General features: G+C 45.2%; 2 protein-coding genes and 1 long non-coding RNA gene across 4 annotated transcripts; 2 read left to right on the top strand and 1 right to left on the bottom strand.

The window, feature by feature from the left end:
• Positions 1–1,988: 1,988 nt before the first annotated feature.
• Positions 1,989–6,518, bottom strand: LOC136197064 (uncharacterized). Of its 2 annotated transcripts, XM_065986748.1 has the most exons (13): positions 6,420–6,518; positions 6,232–6,323; positions 6,073–6,162; positions 5,921–6,019; positions 5,768–5,866; positions 5,618–5,716; positions 5,464–5,562; positions 5,286–5,384; positions 5,137–5,235; positions 4,963–5,088; positions 2,904–4,908; positions 2,444–2,842; positions 1,989–2,370 (listed from the first exon to the last, which is right to left on the bottom strand). In XM_065986748.1, the coding sequence occupies exons 1-13, from the start codon at positions 6,457–6,459 to the stop codon at positions 2,069–2,071; spliced, it is 3,648 nt and encodes a 1,215-aa protein (XP_065842820.1). In that variant the 5' UTR covers positions 6,460–6,518; the 3' UTR covers positions 1,989–2,068. The 2 variants fall into 2 exon arrangements, with proteins under 2 accessions (XP_065842820.1, XP_065842818.1); XM_065986746.1 differs by having other exon boundaries at positions 4,963–5,235.
• Positions 6,519–7,855: 1,337 nt separating this feature from the next.
• Positions 7,856–9,714, top strand: LOC136197128 (uncharacterized). The gene is made up of 4 exons (XR_010672446.1): positions 7,856–7,962; positions 8,122–8,309; positions 8,370–8,443; positions 8,491–9,714. It is a non-coding gene; the product is annotated as an uncharacterized lncRNA (long non-coding RNA).
• A 2,530-nt stretch (positions 9,715–12,244) lies between these two features.
• On the top strand, positions 12,245–13,218 carry LOC136197592 (uncharacterized). Its single transcript, XM_065987386.1, has 3 exons — positions 12,245–12,616; positions 12,680–13,047; positions 13,095–13,218. The coding sequence occupies exons 1-3, from the start codon at positions 12,245–12,247 to the stop codon at positions 13,168–13,170; spliced, it is 816 nt and encodes a 271-aa protein (XP_065843458.1). The 3' UTR covers positions 13,171–13,218.
• The last annotated feature ends 6,797 nt before the right edge of the window (positions 13,219–20,015 follow it).

Here is a 20,015-nt window from a genome sequence, read left to right as displayed (position 1 = left end):
TACCGCCTAAAGTATGGAAGCGTTCGATGTTCACATCGACCGCTTCTCGTGGTTCTAACCCCAGCTGAACCCTCGAAAGGGGCCTCACCTCTTTTCTCAGGTGGTATTCTGTTAATTAGCATCCCAGCGATCTGCCGTACGTTGACGCTAGACGAAATTTCGATGACTTTGAAACGATTCAGTCGGTTCCACCATAGATGTTCCACATGATCAAAGAATCATAATCCCTGATAATTTCGCGTTTGGGCGATCGCCGAAGAATGGGCGTGTTAATTAATAACGGTTCGCGCGCGAGTACACAAAGTCGTGCACGGTGCTTTCCCCTAACCCCGGTCGGTTGCCGTTTTTGAACGGTACAGTAGTTCTTAGTCACACCAGGCAAAAACATGAACCCAGTTGACTATCTTTGTCTCTGGGACTTGATCAGATCAGCTGCTTCACGAGCAATTCCGCATGCGAATGCCCCATCTCCAGCGCCCGGGGAAACATCAAATCACCGTTTGGTAAGGTAGCTTCACTGTACGACATACTACCAACCGTCACAAAGCCGCATCGTTTCGCCGCACCCTGAGCAAAACGGCCCGTCGAATGAGTAATGACCGAACGAAAGCCTCTTTTACGCCCAAGCTCTGCGTTCTTTGCAATCAACCGCGTTGCTATGCCTCTTCTTGCAAAGTGTTCATCCACGGCTAAGAGGAACTGGTGCAGATACTCGCCTGGTGAAGGCTTCTTATCCAGTGTGGCAAAGTACTCAGCCTGCATTCGTCCATGAACTGATAAGATAAGCATAAACTTCTCCATATCAATAGTGCCGTCCTTCACAGCAGGATCGTCTTTTGGAACGAGTGGGCGCGCCAAGTCCTCGCTTACGATCACCCCGCCCACTTGGCCGTCCACTAAGCAGACTGTAGTAAGCTGTTGTGCTACGCTTCGCTCGACATGGAGTCGTGAAAAGGGCAGGAAGATTTCGGGAGTGAGTTGGGAGCTCGCCGACATTGGATCACCTCCCGATGAGGAGAAGTTGTGGGCTGTAAGCTCCGCAACTTGCTTTACGTGGTCTTGAGAGAGCACGACGTACTCTTCAATCTCCGTCATCTTCAACAGACTTTAGTGGAAGCGGAGTCGAATCAAAACGGGTCTTTTGCTAGGGGCGAGGTTGCTTTTAGTGCGCGTGCTCATAACACGCCCCATATAACGTCACTCCTGCGTCGTCACGATGTAAACCCAGCCAAAACTTCGAGAATTTCTACACAAGCTGAAGCATCACATTTTTCGCTTTCAGCGTGTCACTTCGATTTCGAATTTGGGTATGAGCGCTCAAGCTCTCACGTTTAAACGTTATTTAATTTAGCAACGACTGACAATTAATTAATGACGTACCGGATTTGTGCGCATCGCTCACTTTAATAGGCGGTCGATTAGTTACGTGCGACACGAGAAAATTCATGGCGATGACATCGTCGCAATTCGACGTTTGATCGACGAGATTTTGTATCGACGCCGGCATGTAATTTGTATAGAGATGCGCGTAGTTTTTGTGCAGAAACGCGGCGCTCGTGAGAAACATCGAATACTGTTCATCCACTTCGACGAAGTGGAAGCGGACTCCTCCAACTGTTCGCGAAGTCTGCCACAATAAGTCAACGATGACGGGTGCATATTTGTTAACGAAAATAATTGCCCTGTGAGCGGTACGTCCCCATGCCTACGTATTAATCCCTCACATGAAGTACCCCGCCAACGCTTCGGTTCGACCGCACCCCCAAAACGGGCACTACGCGTGTTTTGGAGATTCTCTCCTCCCGCGTGTGTATACAGGATGTCAGGGGGAAGAGCCGCGAAAGCGAGGCAAACTGCTATGGCTTCTTACAAAAAGCGATGATGACCACTTGTTTCGCCGTAAACGGAAGCATTCGCACGAATAGGTATACTGTATCACATTGAGCTGAGGTCACACAAACTAATGTGCTAAAGATGGGTGGCACGCCGTTTCATACTATGAAAAATCTCAAACCGAAATACGACGGCAAACATGAATCGGGCACTTGGGGTGCGTTCTATAGAAACGTCAGTCTGTCGAAAGACAATTACGACCAAACCTTTTCAAAGCCGCTTTGATGCTATCAGTGTGAATCCCACACTCATTGCAAGCCTGAATAAGAGCATTAACTGTTGCTTCTCGTCCGCATTCTTCAACCCAATCTTCAATAACCATCATCGCCCGAACAAGATTCTCATCAGACTTCTCTCTGTACTGCGGTATGGAACGAGCTTTTCTCCCCAAGTACACAGCAAACTTTTGCCATTTGTCTTCTACTAGAGTTGCGACAATGCGAATAAAAGATTTGCTGATCTGATCAGGAATGTCACCTAAAAAATGAATACACGAAAGTCATATACCAGTATCGAGCACCAAGGCACTTAACTAATAAAGCTATCTTACCCTGGCAGGGTGACGGCTTAGCAACGCATATTTGGTTGCTAAACCAACAATTAATCCTAAGAAAGTCTTCCGGTTTTGCTGACAATCGTTTAAAAAATTTGCTGTACAACTTGGCATCTTTTGGCGAATACTCGAATTTCTCTTTTTGAAGCACAGGAAGGCCCTTTACATCAATATCCAAATGTCCTTCTTTGTTCACTGTGCTTTGTATTTGACAACATACACCATACTCAAATCCTGCCATTCCCTGCCGGCAAATACTCCTCATTTCTTTCGAGAGTTTCTCTCTGATTGATGGTAAGAAGGAACGACTTGCCTTTTCAACGTCTTCTTCATTGAAGTATTTAATTGTTAGAGAAATCCAATTCCCTCGGCTGTGGTACAGCAATTCAACGTCCACTGAAACATGAGAAACATAAGAAATGATTCATCTGCCAGTAAAATATGTACAGAAGCATACCTTCGACAGGAGACTCTATATCTTCTACTTGAAAGATGCACTGATGACGAGAAAGCTGAGGGCCTTTTGGATACAAGTTTAAAAAGCGAGTTACCAGACGAAAGTAGAGGCACTCCGGAACAAATTTTAGTTTCATTGGAATAACAATCAGAGGAGCGGGAAAGCAAGACGAGCGAGGGTGAGTTTCCCAAAGAGTTTCGGAGTTAGACAGAAACAACGTTTGGAGCATCGACGGAACATAAAATTCTTTCGGAGTCGAACCTTCAACAGGTGTTATCACGTCGAGAAGTTCTAACAGCTGCACAATTTGCCTATTATCTAGTTCAATTTGCTCTTGCTTGGCGTTTCTTAAGACAGAAGCTATCTCACTAGAGTCATTTTCCCGTATTTGCGTTAGACGATAGTTCATCAAGTCATCTACCATTATACCTTTCTCTCTGAGTTTTTTCCACTTCGGCATCATGTATGGGCCAGGCTTTGCCGCGGTCACAAATACTGATAAAGCCTTGATAACCCACATTGGCCGGGTAAAAACGACGTCCTTCAAACCGTCTACTTCAGGGTAATAGAGAATTGCACCCACATTAGCCAGAAATTTTAGCGCCACAAAAACTTCGTCGCGACTTGTAATATTGCATATGTTCGGATTCTGAGCGAGCTTCGCTATTTCATCAACTTTAGCAACAACCGTTTTCATAACGTCGCTCCAACGAAAGAGAAGAATTTCGAGATAAACCCAGAATAGAGGCTGCTTTTTCATGCCTTTCCAAAACTTCGTCGTCATACGATCAACTCGTTCTCGAACTTCTGTCACACCTTCACAAGGAGAAGTCGAACCAGACGCCGAATTATCTACAAGGAAGATTTTATCGACAAAATGAACCATTTCGCTCAATTCTTTTCCAATGCTGTTTTCCGGTAAAACGATGTGTTTCATGAAATCGCTTTCGCTCAGAATTTTCTCAAGGCGATTACCTTGTTCTCTCAGCCACCGTTCAACTGACGCTGAATCAGAAAACTTTTTCTTGTCGCTCTCCAAGATGTCTCGATGAGATCCAATTACGAAGACTGGAGGATGAGCCACCTCTTCGTCTTTGCCAAGCCAATGAGTACCTATAGGCAACTCTTCGTGAGCTGCAGTTATTGAGCCAAACCAGTACAGAGGAAAGTCCCCGTTTGTGCGTATCCATCCCAAATCGTTCGTCTGGTCAATTATTTCGCCATCCAATGGTCGATGAAACGACTGAGCGTTATCGGACAGAGACTTTGATATGTCTAGCACAACCATGTAAATGGACAAACCAAACTCTCTGCTTTGCGGCATAAGAGCCGAGTGAGTGGCGAGATAAATTTCCTGTCCGCCTAAATCCCAGATATCGCGGACGCCAAGGATTTGCTTACTAAGTTCTTCTTCACTTGGTCTATTGATGACAAAAGTGTTTGCTAGTTGCTGCTGGTTGGTGGTGAGCGTTTTCGCCTCCATGGCGACTTTTTGCAAATTTTCGGCCAACGTTTCCACTCTTTCAACTGGCACCACGGAGTCCAATGCCGGTTCTGATTTATCGATGTCTGATTCAGAATCTATGACGAAAGGAGATAATTTGGAGGAGCCTTCTTGCCAGCATTCCGACGACAACTGCTGTTGATTCATGCGATAGACACCTTCAGCAATAAGAGGATCTAAGTGATCTTTGCTGTCAGTAGCCACCCAGTCGCTGGTTGTTGTATGGACCATATCCACAGCCGCGCCTTCCGTGCTCGCTTTATCTTTTGCAAAGGGTCTGCTCAAAAGAGAATCAACAAGACAAGACTTGCCAGCCCCATCCTGACCGGTAATAATAACACGAGATCGATTCACTGCTACAGAGCCGCGTTTTAGAGCCTCGTCATAAATCTTTTGAAAAATTTCGTCGGTATCTTCATCTGATTTTCTGCAATTGCTCTCAAAGCTGTTCTTGTCTTCTTCTGGCATTACGTAACTTTCCTGGAAAGTCGTTTCGCTGACCTATACAAGAAAACGTCAACATCTATGAAAAGTTGTTTTCGCCACGGGAACTACCTCCGATTGGTTGTCTTCTTCCCTGCTATTTTGAACTGAAATTTGGCTATCCAAAATTCGTACGAGAGCTGCCACGACGTCGTACTGCTTCTTGAAGTCCGCTTCAAGAAGAGGCGTTCTGCCAAACTGCAACAAAAGTCGAAAGAAGCTAGAATGTGAATAAGAAATTCGTACGGCATTTTTTGCATTTGTATCAGCTCCAGCTGAAACAAGGTACTCAACCGTTTCAGCGTGGCCTTCGGCGCACGCCCAATGAAGTGCCGTATAGTCAGACTGAACACTCATAAATATGACAAATCTTCTGATCTGTGAAGCAGAAATACCTTATCAGGTTCATTGATACGGCATCCCATGTCAACAAGTTCTCTAGCAATACACAAATGACCACTACGACTCGCAAGAGCGAGAGCTCCACAACCATCCTAGATCAAAGACTTGATTATTATCTACCTGACGCAGACGCAACGCAGAGCGGACAAGGCATATTGATTGATCACTTACGCTGTTTTTTGCAAAAACGTTGCAACCACGTCGAAAAAGAATTTTCAGTACCTCTGAATTTCCGTTATAGGCGGCACAAAGAAAAGGCGTATATTCAAACTGCAATCAAACCTTGAGAACATTACCCCAAATAGGATCGCCTTTAACTTTATACCTCTTCTAAAGCTTCTATATTAGCGCCTGATGAAATTAGAAAATAACAAATTCGAGCGTGTCCTTGCTGAGAAGCCCAATGAAGTGACGTATATCCAACCTGGGAATTTCATTTTGGGAAACGTTCGAATAAATCATTTCTTAATAGTACCTGATGACGTTCATTGGCGCTGAATCCCATTTCGACCAGTTTCCTTGCGATATCCAAATGACCGTTTGAACTTGCAAGTGCTAGAGCTCCATTACCAGCCTAAAAAAATTAAATCACTAAAAGACTATCACAAAAGGATTTGCCATTACTTACGTTTGTTTTAGCAGAAACATCGCAGCCCCAACTAATAAGAACGTTCATTACTGCTAATGTGCCATTGAAGACAGCACAAAGAAAAGGCGTCAATCCCAACTGACGTGAAACAGCAAGAATGAAATAACCCCACTAATAACATGCTAATATACTTTGTCTAAAGCTTCCACATGGGCTCCGGCTGAAAGCAAAAATTCCGTAATTTCAACTGTTGGAGAGAGGTGAAGTGCAGTTTCGCCGCGCTAAATCAAAAAAGAAGTCAGTGCAAATTGTTTGAAAGGCGTAAGCTATCTATATATCGCTGCACTCACAATGTCCGTCGCTTCTTTCCACTTTCCCGGATATCCACGAATGAACTGCAATACTGTATTTGTATTTCCTTTGACAACAGCGGCAAGGAACTCTGCAAGACCGAGCAAATAACGAGATTCAGCAAACTTCTCAACCAATCGATCGAATGAATCTGTAGAACCGACATCAAAACGCGATTATTACTAACCGTCTTTTTCCGTCGAAAAGCTGTTTGAGACGCGTTGCATCCTCCAGCTATTAGGCGTCCTAGAAAGACCTGCTTTTCCGCAAAGAGTTTCTGGGGCGTCACCCTACTATCCGGGTCTTGAAAACCAGGCACTTCGGCAAATATAAATTCTTTCAGACATACTTCATTGCAAGGTGATGCTGCTGCCTTGGAGTAGCCTCATTTCCAGGCTCTTCTCCGGATACCTCGAGGAGGAGAAGGGGCCATAGGTCTGCGTCTTTGACTGGCTGTCCATGTGACCCTTGGTTAATTATTAATGTGTACCAGTGATTTTCTTTGACCTGACTTATAGGGGTTCTTCGCGAATGACCCATTGTAGCGTATCGAGACGTGCCAATCATAGTAGCTTCAAAGCGTAGCCTATCAACATTCTGATTGGCATGTCTGGGTAGTTTCAGGTCGCAAAATACTGGCTCCGTAAGTGTGCAGTTCCGCCAGTGGTGTCATTAATGACGTCAGCATCGTGAGGAACCGCCCCTTAATTAAATGTTAGACAAGATTTATTTTACGTTAGAAAAAAAGCGAAAAACGAACACGCGACAGCAGCATTGACAAAACAAAAACGAAAAATGAGTGTCTGTTGCCTTTTATTTTCCCCATTGCGACCACTTTGAGCGCAATTGTGCCAACTTCAATTTGGCACATTCGAGAACGACTTCCCCAGATTGCTTACTCACTGCGCGAAAATCTTGAAGAAATGCTCCTTTAATAACGTTCAGGATTTTCAACTTATCCGGAAGATTGCAAATAGTGAGACTGCTTCCGCTTTCCGGCTTCACGTAACACTTCGTGTGCGAGGCAAAACCTCGATAATATATTAAACGACACTGACGATATTTAGGTAAAAACTTGATGTAGCTCGATGTGAGAATAGGAGCCAATTCCTTTTGCAGGCATTTGCGCGTTGCATCGATCCAACGTTTGGAAGTGCTACTGAACGTATTGTAGTTTTTTCCAAAGAGATTGCAGAATTTCTTCGCAAAGCCTATTGAGTAGTCGTATGTGTTGCCTTCACAGGGAAACTGCTTTTCGAGGCAGTCTTCGTACCAGCTGCAGTCGCGACCGCTCGGTTTGGTGCACGACGTACTCGGCCTTCGATTGAGCCAACCGTGACAGGAACCTGCCAATGAGAGGAAAAGGAGCGCTGCTGTTGCCGTCTTCATGAACGTAGGGGGTGGAGTTCTCTTTGACTTGCGCAGTTGTTCAACTCAGCCCACGGACTAATTTGCATATCCCTGCCGTTGACGCTAGAGGAAATTTCTATGGCTTTGAAACGATGCAATCGGTTCGACGGATCGTAGGGTCCTCAGAGAAACGGAGAATCAGACCATAGATGCTGGAGAAAGGATTAATCCTTTCTCCAGCATCTATGATCAGACGATGAAGAGAGAAGTAACGAACACGTGATCAAAGAATCGCAGTCCCGGATAATATGCCTTTGCGATCGCTGAAGAAGGGGGAGCCTGAAGAACGAATCCATGGCCGATTTTCTCGCTTTTCCTTGGTAACATCAATTGATTGGGTAACCTATCGACCTCTGTCTCAGCGCGTACGTAGTGGGGGACCCCTCCAAGGAATATCGCGCCTATTCTCTCTTCTCCATCTCTCCCGCCTCGCAGTTCTCTTGTCACCGGAGCCTTTCTAACTTTCTAATCTTTTCTAGCTCTCTTCTTCCCCGCGTTTGCTACAATTGCATCGTTAAGCAGTTCAGTCCCCGACCCATACATTTTCGTTGTTCCCGGATACGTATACGGAGACAAGTTCGCTCCCGGTCCGTCTACGAAACATCTGGCTCTAAGGGCTTTCTTTACAAATTCATTTTATTATGCAACGTCCGTTTGCCTTGGCAAGGTCACTCTCCGATAATATGATGAAGGCTTTCGAGTGTTCTCACTATTGCTCGAAATGTAGGTCGCATTGCTGGCTCACGCTGCCAACAGCTTTCCATCAGCTTTACAACGCCGTCAGGGCAACTGCGTGGAACGGTCGGACGAATTCCTCTGTTGCATATATGATCAATAAAGCTGTTTAGATGCTGAGGAAGGTGCTGGTCATCATAGGGCTTTCGTCTCGAGAATATCTCCCATATAACAATTCCAAAGCTATAAGAGAAACGAACAAGCAACGTATGGAATTGCCGGTGAGTTAATTACCTAAAGACGTCGACCGAAGCGCCGTATGCCTCTTGCATCAGAAGCTCAGGAGCTTTCCACAGACTAGTCCCAAGTCGACACGACATTTTCTTGTATCGTGCGAGCAAGAGAGGCTGCGTCTCGTCGTCATTGTCGTCCGTTGAACTTAGTTTCAAAAGTGAGTTCTCGGCGGGCGACGTGATTTCGTTCTCTTGCGATTTCAAGAGCCGTCGCGCCGTTCCGAAGTCGCTCACTTTTACTACCCAATTTTGACTAACAAGCAAGTTGGCTGCTTTTAGATCGCGATGAATTCGCGGCGGATTGAGTCCGTGAAGAAAACGCATTCCCAGAGACGAATCCAAACAGAATCGAATCTGCTGTTCGTACGTCAAGCCAATGGATGCATCCATCAACACTCCATGCAGAGATCCTCGAATCACGAACTCTGTAACTAGGAATAGATTGCCATCTTCCTTGAAGGAGCCGGCTCCGAGAAAGAGAACTATGTTGGGATGTCGAAGTTGCCTCATAAAGTCAATTTCTCTCTGAAATTCCTCGTTCGAATTGTCGACGAAAAGTCGCTCGTTCTCGTTTAGAATTTTGACGGCTACTTCAAGCTCGCGATATTCGGCAAGCCACACTTCGCCGAAGCCGCCTTGGCCAATTTTTCGAATGAAAGTGAGCTCGTCGCTTTCAATTCTCCAAACTTCCAGCAAATTGTCTATTTCGTCTTCTCGGTCTTGAAGATCCAACGCGTAGCGTCGTGCTTTTCTGACATACTCTACAATTTTGTAAATGAGGAAGACGACAGCTGCTGAAACCAGTATAGAGGCCACAAACACTAGCAAGGGCCAAAAGCTTTTGCAAGTATTTCCTGAAAAGGGAAACATACACTTGCATTCGTATTCGACGTTCGGTCTCGTAGCAGTGCAAGTTCCGCCAAAAGCACAAATCTCGCTGCACACTGTGCAGTTGCTCGAAGTTGATGAGCCAGGGCGACTTGTGCTAAAAAACAAACTGCACCTGTCACAGACCGGACCACCTTTGTCGCTATAGTGACCTACGTCACACGGCTGACAGCCAGTCGTCAGAACGTCTCCTTTTTCACCTGGATTGCAGCCTGGTTTGAGAGTCAATATTGTGTCTTTTACCTTGCCATCCGATGCAATTCCTCCGTATGCTAGCAAAGTGTTTTCAAGAAAAATCATGCCATGAAGATACCTTCCTGGTTGTCCTAAAGACTCTATCTTTTTCCAGTGTTCTTTCATCGTGTCGTACGCAAGTAGAAGACTTGAAATATGCGACGTTGGACACAAGTCAAGCTGGTCTTTTCCTTTCAAAAGTTTTCTAGGATGCTTCATGCAACCTCCAAAGACAAACATTTGACGTCCACCCATGACAGCTGTGTGGTGGCGCAACGCAATATTATACGCACTAATAGAGTCTAACGTGTATGTGATCCTGCTCCATTGTCTTGACGTAATGCAGTACTGCCACAAATCATTGAAATTTGACTGAAAATCGGTTCCAGCAAAAATAAACATCTTACTTCCCGTTAAAACTGCAGTGTGCCCAAAGCGAGGCGATGGCCCATTCTCTGTCAATAGCTTTGTCCAGGCAATGTTTGTAGAAGCATCAAGAGGAATTTGATTCCACTCTAAAATCCACATCTCGTTGCTAGCTAAGAAAGCTTGGTTGCCACTGAATCTATGGTATATTCTAAACCGAACGCCTCCGTACAGCAACATTGTATTTTTCTGGTACATAACGGCCGTGTGAAAAGCTCTGTCACTCGGCCAACGAACCCACCTGTGACCGGTCTTTGGTGCCCTAAAAGTTCTAAAGAGAAACGATTCTGGGCAAACTAACACCAGCTTGTCATCTGTTATATAGCGATACACTCCTCCAAATAAAAGCAGACAGCTTGACTTTGACGTTTGAGAGTGTTCAACCGGAACTGAGCTGTGTCCTCTTACATTTAGAGGTGCGTTTGTTTCTACTGAATCAACCATAACTCTCAGATCCTCATCTATAACTCTAGACATTCCGAAGTTCGCTGGAAGATAGCGTTCCCACTGATAAAGACCTGGTTTGGCGGAAAAATCAACAGACAGGCGCCATGCTGCTTCATACATTGTTCCACCTTGCCCAGGGCTGGAAGAATGCGAAAATCCACCGCAAACGTACATATGTTTTTCCCTCGTAAGAGTGTACGTAAAACCGGCAAGGGGACCGGGCTCAGACTTGCTTGGAAGCGTCCCCCAATTGTAGTTACCGCCCGACACAAAAAACCATTTGTTGTTTCCTGTACTTTGTGATAAATACATTCGACCGTAGTAAACAGCAATTTTAGCGCGGTTAACCTTGACAACTGGAAAAGCGCCCTCCCGCAAAGGAAATCCTGGCGATACCATCGTTGATGTATTTAATTGTAACCACACACCGTTCGCGATGTTTTTCAAGGCAAATCGGTACACGATAAGGGAAGGGTATGCAGCGCGCCTATTTGTTATAGACGTAATTGTTTTCATCGGATTCGGCATTGTCACCAAAACCCAGTCGTAAATTTCTTCATTTCTAAGAACTCCCAAACTGCTAGCGAGAATTACTACCTTGTCGCCAAACGGAATTGGTGGTAAGTCGCGCCAAAGCTTTACCTTGAAGTCAAAGATAAAACCTTTGCATGGATGATCGATTTCCCCTAGCCGACCCCCAGCAACTAGTAAGTATCTACTAGCAACGCTTGCGTGGCTATGGTACCATCTGATGGTGGGACCTTCATTCAGCTGCAACACTTTAGACCATTCGTCATCTTTGACGTCGTACGAAATCATTGCTGTTATCCTGTCAAAATCAACGCTTCCGCAGTTTTCTTCCATTCCACCATATACTACTAATTTGGTATCCATTGCCACAGCTGCGTGCCCACGTCGGTTGCAGTAAGGACTAGGAGCGCCTTTTTTCCATCGATAAACGAGGAAACCGGAGGCCCTGCTCGTTTCCAGTCGCCATGTTGTGTTCTCGCTTCTCAGTCCGCCAATGAAAACAATAGGACTGCCAGGCAGACTTGGAAATGCCGTGGCGCTCTGGTACGGGATCACTGGCGGCGTCGCACCTTCCACTTTCAAGGTCAGCCACGACTGAGCCACCGGATCAAAAAAGAACGTGTTTCGACTCGACTCCGTGAGGCCTCTTCTAACGACTAGTAGCTCGCGATGGCGCTCTCCACGAGCGACAAATCTTGGAACAGATACGTTCAGCAAGGATAATACAGGATAGCTAAGCGCAGGCGAGGCTTCCTTTGTGAACTCGATTGTCTGCCAACTGTTGAAAATGGTGCCGTTTTCTGATCCAACTCTTCCTAAGAGAGCTACGATGAGGCAAAAATGTAAAATTTTGCAGAAGTCCAACATCATTGAAAAATAATGAATGCTTCTCTGAATCAATGCGTTTATATACTCTACCAAACGCCTAAATTAAGAGAGGAGGAGATAATAGAAAGTAAAAGGTGTTACAGTTTCCCTTGTTCTTCGCACTTCAACAACGATCTTCTCCGTGAACATCAGAGAACGATAATAGGTATTTTTAGTTTGCAGCTCCTGGCTATATAAGCAGAAACAAACTTGCTTGTCGGCAATATATTGTCAAGACTTCATGGAACTGAAGAGGACTGCTGTTTGCTTCGTGTTTGTATTTGGCGTTGCTGCCGCTTCTGCGAGCAAGTATCAGCCTCTCTCTAGCGCAGTCTATGATCTGGGTCCCTTAGACAAGTGCGTTCGACTTCCACTTGAATTATGCTACACAGTGTACGGATTGAGCAATGACACTATTATTCCGCAGCGAGAGGCATTGAGCATAGCTCAAAAGAAAACACTTTACACTGAATTTCAAAACACCCACAATACTTCACCCGAGTGCGAAAAATACCTCTACTTCGTACTCTGCTTTGCTGGCGCAAAGGAAGTGTGCATCGGAAACGGCCTTGTGAAAAGAAAACTCGCTGTCCCGGTCGAATCGATATCCAAGGTATATATAGTAGCAGCCAATTAGATTTGAAACTCTTCTAGCAAAGCATCTTTTCATTTGCAGAACCTCATGAAACTCATTCTCTGCCTTTTCCCAAAGGAATTTGAAAATAAAAAAGATGTATTTGAAATGCAGTTTGCCCTATTTAAGAAAATGACTTTTGTACCAGTAAGAGTAAAGGAGACGGCCTCCCTGACAAACTGCACAAGCCTGGACATGCCGTTGTGCGACAAAAATCCTCACGGGTCGACTGTCCCGGAGTACATGGCAGAAGATCTTGAATTAACGTACAAAAGAGTACCAGCGATTGCACCGCCTTTGTTCAAAAGCGCAATCTATCGCATTATTTGCACTTACCCAACATGTACAAGTGATGGCCGATTGCAAGGATATCTAACAAAGGATCAATGTGTGGAAGCTTATATGCAGTGGTATGACTAAATTATGAACCTAAACAGTAATTGAAAACTTTTTTTAGTCTTCCTGAAATCATAAAGAAATATGTTCCTTATGCGAGAAATTACTTTGGTCTTACTTGTCAACTCTTCTTATGAGGACACTAGAAACGTCTTTGAACAAAAATACATTGCATTCGAAAATCCGGTTGGGGCACGCTCTTAGCATTAACCTTCAATTTGACGTTAAGATTTTCCATACACTGCCAATTTAGTTCTGTCTACTAAAAGGAACTTTAACCTAGAATTAATTTTCTTCAAAAATCGATAGATTCTGTCACTGCGAATTTTTAGGGTGAGCTTTGCCGACCATTTTTTGCAGGCAATTATCGTGCCTTTTTTACCACGTTATTTCACAAAGTTGAATAACGTTGTGTGCTGGCCTGCTTTTGTCAAATTACGCAAAGAAATAATTTCCTTTTTTGTTTGCCAAAACGCTATCTGTGCGCGTGAATACGTGTAAAAGTGCTGATTGCCTATTACTGTTAATTAAGATTTACTATAAAATAGAAGCCTTGTTTTACTCGACGCGTTGACAATGTATTCAGTGAACGTTCTGCAATTGTACTTTGCCAGAGAGTTTAATTCATGACAAACATCTAGTAGATAAAATACAAAAAACAAAAAATCAAATGCAAAATTTATTGCCAACGTGTAAGTTGCAAACTCTGACGAATAATTAGTGAAACAGAGTTACCAAAGGTAAAACGATACGCATTTGCCAGCATTCGACGTGGATATTTCAAGGTAAAACGAAGAAATTCCTTCGTAATGTAGTGCAAAGCTGTGATACTTTAGCCTATTGACGATCAAATTCAAAACTCTAGAAACCGAATCAACATGAAAAGAGACTGTGAAACGTTCCGTTCTCTTCAGTTTTTCTGCGGTGCTCCCAGAACATTAAATGGTGGAGGCTCCCAGAGAAAGTACAATAAGCTGTAATTTTTCTGGAATAATCATCAACGCTTGATCGAGCAATTCCGTTAACGTTAGCACCAACACTGCCTCGCTCAACACCGGCTCGTTTGAAATGTGCATTCACAGTAATCGCCGTTGCACGGCCAGCAGCTGACATATCAACCAAAAGAGAAAGGTTTTCCGTTGTGCATTCAGTGGTTTAAGAAAACTACCCGGTAGATGTTGAAATTGGATTCTACTTGCACTTTGCCAAAAAACACGAGGAGCGAGTAGTGAAGTAAGCTTTTATCCGCTAATTTAATAATTTTGCATTGAGTAATATTGTCAGTTAGTAGTCCAGTGCAATCTCTGTGCACAGTACAGTACCTTACTATCTGACCCCAAACCCGGATATGACGTTGGAACATCACCCCTTTCCTGACCGATTGGTGTCGCAAATTGGCCTCCATTCGACAGCCTCTAGGTCGTATATGGTTCATAAGACGTCGAAGAAGCAATTGACGACACAGATTCGTCGTTTGCGTTTCCACTCCTGGCGTCGCCCTGCAATTCGCAGGAATGCGACCAGAAAGAATGAAGAAATCGATCGTAATGATATTGTTTTTGCTCTACACTGCGTTCTTTGCTTCGTTTTCGTAGCCCAATGCGCCCAGGTGCGAGCTTTCTCGCAGAAGAGCCGTGCCACGTGCTTTCGCACGCTTTGCAAAGAAACGGCGTTCAGTGATCTTCTAACGCCGTTTCCACGTCCAATTCTTCTCTGCGCGTTCTAGCATTTAGTAAAGGTGAGTTGAAAAGGAATGTTCTGTGTCTTTTCGAATCGGTTTAACACTTTGAAGGGATTTTCGGCGATCGATTGCTTTTTTATATTCCTCCTTTATTGATTTTTGACTCTTTCTCTGTTTTTTTTTTTTGCGGTATTCTGTTTGAAGCGATATGCTGCTCGATACGCTCGAGATAAGGTATTTCGAGAGAGGGACGTGTTGTCATATTTTTCTCAATTGTGTTTTTGTTTTATAAGTTGAAACGGTTACGTACGTCACATCGTTGGAAAGATATTTACACGGAGAGTGCGATCGTATGATCTAGTACATTCGCCAATAGGTGATATTCTTCATTGTGTTCTCTTCTATATGTTTATTTTCCTATATGTTAGATTTTCTTTTGCTGCTTTGAAGGGGATTTGATAGGACGAATAATTTTCTTATGATCAACGGTCAAATTAGATTACAACGTGAATATCGAGAACTTTTTATTTCAGACTAGTAAAAAGGTGATTGAACAGTTTGAAAATTCGAGATTTCACGCATTCACTTGTCTGTAATTCTTAGTTACGTTTGAAAAGGAGAGAAGAATGAGAAAGAGCATTCTCTAAGGTCTGATGAGAGAGCATTTGAATAAGCCATTCACTCTTACTACAGCATACATTCTTTTATTTTATTAGCTAGCTGGACGGGGTTTCTTCAAGACTGTTCCTACCTCGTGAACTGTGGCTGAACTCATCTCCTGTCTGCCTTCTGTTAAAACGGTTTTCGCCACATTGGATCTTGCCAGGTTTGCTTCGCATCTTAATTGCTTTTTTGCTTTTCAGAGCACATAAGAGAAACTTTTGACGTCATTTTCGTTCACCTCTGGGCCCCGAGGTGACTAAATAAAACCGGCCTAACTCTTGAGCCAGAGAGGATAAACGTGGCTTGACCGCAGGGGATTCAGTGTCCTACTCCCGTGGCACGAGTGCAAAACTGCCACCCCACTTAGGAAGACGCGGTGGGTTACAATAGCGGTCCCCCTGGAACCAGGCGGGCAGAACTCACATCCGAGGGCTGCCTGTCCCAGGCGTCCGAGCCGGGAGACTAAACAGGCTCTAACTCCGACGGGGGAGTAGTGAGGGTGACCCCCACAAAACCGAAGCCTGTACGGACCCTCGCGGTCCGCGCAGGTGGACAGCGAAACACGTCAGACCTATGCGCAATTTTTTCAGAATTTCCGGTTTACTTCCGGGATTTATTAAATAAAATATTATGAACATGCTTACGTCTACACTATTGTTTGTGTGCGGCGCAAAGCGCCAGACGAGACCTCTTAGAGAAGGTCTCTGAGCAGTTTCAAATCTAATGCGAGGTCATGCTCAGGACCCTCTACGCTACGTCTACACTAAACGACTCCTACTACAACTACGAAGCTACCTATAAAAAGAAGAGAACACTGCCGTATCTGTCTCTTTCTTCTTTTGATGAAACCAAAGGGTGGCCACAAACGACACAGGTGTAATAGATACACTAATAAAAGATTCCCTAAAAGAGACTTAAATAATCGCAGAGGGAAAGTGAGGCTACAGCGATATCGAAGACGCACAAAGGCTACAGAACGACGTTGAAAAAGAGAAACGACGCGCTGAAGCTGTTGCCACGTGATGAACAGGAACGCCGACGTCCTCACGTCATTTATTTCGCCCGAGAAAGACGTATGTATGAATCGTAATTAATATGACGCCCTAAAGCATACGCGTACAGTGACTAAAGCCCTTCAATAAGCACTCACCAGATTATACGCCAAGTCATTAGAGGAAAATACCGTGACGTCGCAAGAGCGCTCAAAACAACGCAAAAGTCTCTTACAAACACAAACATTAAATGACAAGCGTACACAAAGTTCTGTCTCATAGAGCTTACTGTGTCAATCATCCGCTTCCTCGTTGTGAGGGGCGTCCATCGGTGGCGGTTCGTCGGCAATAGCGGACGTTGTCGTCGATGTTCCTGCCGTTAGGTAACCGGCCACGCCCGCAGGACCGGTGACTGGGTCTGTGGAATAAATAGATCGTGCTCCTGATCCTTGTATGCAGACCACACGCTCGACTTTTCTAGAACGAAATCAATCAAAAAAAACAGAAAACGCGTTTCGTGGACGTATAAGGATATTTTTCTTTTTCCTGTTGACCTCGTTGCCAAGTTCGAGATCTTTCCTCACGGCCTTGAGCGCTTTGGCAATCGGCGCTTTTGCGGCAGAAGCATTATCCAAGCCCTCAAGCAGAGACTCTAATAGCTCGAGCAGATAGTCGACGAGTCCACTATGAACATCATAAACGTAAAAAATTATATTATAATTATTATATTATATAACACGCTATAACTTTTTCGAAGCATCGTTCCTTTCAAAGAGAGTGTGAAGAGCTTCTGCGACCAATCCGATTTCATCGGAGCGAATTTTCATGCCCACAATCAAAGATGCAAAGCAATCGCACGATTTATTGTCTGCACGCAAACCTACGTATACGCAATTCATAATGACGTTCGTCGCTAAGCGCCAACTGTTATTACGCACGTTGCTATTGACGATTGGTGAATGACGCTGATGCGCGCTTTCGGTATAACACTATTCACAAGGGTATGCATTCGAAATTTCGCCGACAATGCTTGACAGGGCAATTTCAGCTTTCTCTCTAACCTAATTCAACAAGCATTTCAAACAGCAAGTCGGATTAACTGTATCCTTACCATCAGTAGTATATGATGCTGCAAAGAGAGTACTTTAGAGCGGGTGGAACAAAATCTAACCAGCTTATGCCTGCCTCAGCAAGCGATCGAATAATCTTTCTAAAATCCTTGTCTAATTCAACAATATTCGCATCAGCGACAATGTGACCGCCTTCCAGCTTTTTCCCTGAATGAGTTGTGATTTTGAAGGGCACTAACAGATCACCGAGATTGACGTCACGCTGACGCGCAGAACAAGCTTCCACCATAGCAAAAATGGAAGGACATAGAGTGGTCTGCGCAATGTTACTCACAAGCGCAGCCGTATTTTTCATACCTTCGTCCGTGGGGCTAACCAGCATGATTCGGAGCGGATTGTACCTGGAATTCTCAAAAAACCCGTGCCATTTGTGAAGGTGAGGGCAAAAGGCGAGTTCGTAAGAACGGCTTTCTCCCTTAAAATAATCGAACGGGCCGCTCATAACGCGGCCCGCAACGCTTTCTAAAACGGTGCGAACTGTTCGAAAGTCACTCGACCTTGCGGTGACGATGCAGAGATCGACTCTCTCGCCAGACGACGATCCGTCATCTCGAAACCGGACTTATGCGAACGAGACGTGCGCTCCAGAGAGCCGATTAGACTTTTTCTTTGGGTGCAACTACTGAGATGAGCCTGGGAAAGACGACAAATAGAGAAGGAAAGTCACAAAGAAATGGAAAGAGCACGCTAAGCATACGGGCATCTCTTTCAGTGACACCAGCGACTAGCGCCAAGCACATGCGGATGACTAGCCTCGTCCCCAGGCCCTTCACCAGCTAGCGCGCTTGGGGCGCACTCACTGGTGGAAGCATAGATAGAAGAAGAGAGGGATTGGAAACTCCCCCTTATCACGTGACTTTTCGTGGACCCAGGGTAGTTACGCTAACGCCCGGATGCGCCGACTTTTTTGGCTCGCGTCGCACTGAAAACGGTACAATACCCTTGTTTAAACTGCGAGCACCTTTATAGCTTCTTGTTCGACAACGCAAAACGATTGGAATTGCATGTTTTCAGTCAACTCCGTTTATCCATACGGCTAAAATTAGCCGAAAAAGATGAGCAACTGTTTTTTGATGTTCTAGTTCGGAAAACATGCCACTACGAAAGCGATTGCGTCTATGCAGACGTAAGTATTCCCGTCATCGCCCCCGTCAAAACTAGAACATCAAAAATCAGTTGCTCATCTTTTTCGGTTAATTTTAGCCGTAAGGATGAACGGAGTTGACTGAAAACAGGGCTCTTGGTGCATCGCAGTCTCTCGGTAATTCGAATAATAAGGTAGGAACAACGAGCGTACTACTGCTTATATCGCAACTTGTCCGCAGTCGAGGCACTACAGCTAGCATTCCTAAAAAGGGGCCCTCCCTCGCCATCGCTTCTAGTTAGTCGAGCGAGAACACGCCGGTGGTGTTTGTAAGTTCCTAGAAAAGACACTGGGTTTACAGGCAACGGCGAAAATCGCGTCGGGAGGTCGCCAACTCGTCCGCAGTCAGAGGTGCCGATAGCAACCGAATAAACCCTGCGTGCGCACGACTACATGCAATTCCAATCGTTTTGCAGCGTCGAACAAGAAGCTATAAAGGTGCTCGCAGTTAAGATAAGGGTATTGTACCGTTTTCAGTGCGACTCGAGCCAAAAAGTCAGCCGCATCCGGGCGTTAGCGTAACTACCCTGGGTCCACGAGAAGTCACGTGATAAGGGGGAGTTTCCAATCCCTCTCTTCTTCTATCTATGGTGGAAGGGCCTGGTAACATTGGTCTGCGTCAGAGGGTCACGCGACACCCCACTTGCCCCGTGACCTCGGTGGCCCTAATTAAATCAGCACGTAACGGTAAGCAAGATCGCTTCAGCGCGTAAGGAAACGTCTTCCGACACTAGTTCCGAGGTAAAATCGCGTTCGCGGGACTTGTTTAAAGCCATATGTACGGTAGAGCGAACAGTTGCGAACGTTTCCTTACGCGCTGAAGCGATCTTGCTTACCGTTACGTGCTGATTTAATTAGGGCCACCGAGGTCACGGGGCAAGTGGGGTGTCGCGTGACCCTCTGACGCAGACCAATGTTACCAGGCCCTTCCACCAGTGAGTGCGCCCCAAGCGCGCTAGCTGGTGAAGGGCCTGGGGACGAGGCTAGCGGATGACTAGATTTCTCGGTGACGTTTGGGACGCTGCGTCGTATTTCGTTACCTCTGAGATCTTCATAGCTCAGCCGTGGTCGTCGTACGTTACAGCATTATAGTTACAAGGCCAAAAGCAGCAAACAGATGTCCTGCGAGCGCTGCTCGACGTACATTGACTTCGATTCTGTAACCATAGAAGCAGAGAATGTGAAATTGAAACTAGGGATGCGCATGCGCGTTCTTCTTTTCTCAACAGGGCGTTGCCGTTCATTTGGCTATGGACTATCAGGACGCTTACGGCATCTGGACTGTCCACGCAAAAACTCCTGCTTGAACTCTAAGACGTGCTGTTGATTTTTTTATCAAAGGGCCATGCATTTTTCCGTGAGTGTCTCCCGA

The sequence above is a fragment of the Oscarella lobularis genome, chromosome 17 (genome assembly GCF_947507565.1).
Source record: "Oscarella lobularis chromosome 17, ooOscLobu1.1, whole genome shotgun sequence".
Classification (NCBI taxonomy): domain Eukaryota; kingdom Metazoa; phylum Porifera; class Homoscleromorpha; order Homosclerophorida; family Oscarellidae; genus Oscarella; species Oscarella lobularis.
This window is presented reverse-complemented; position numbering and strand designations above follow the sequence as displayed.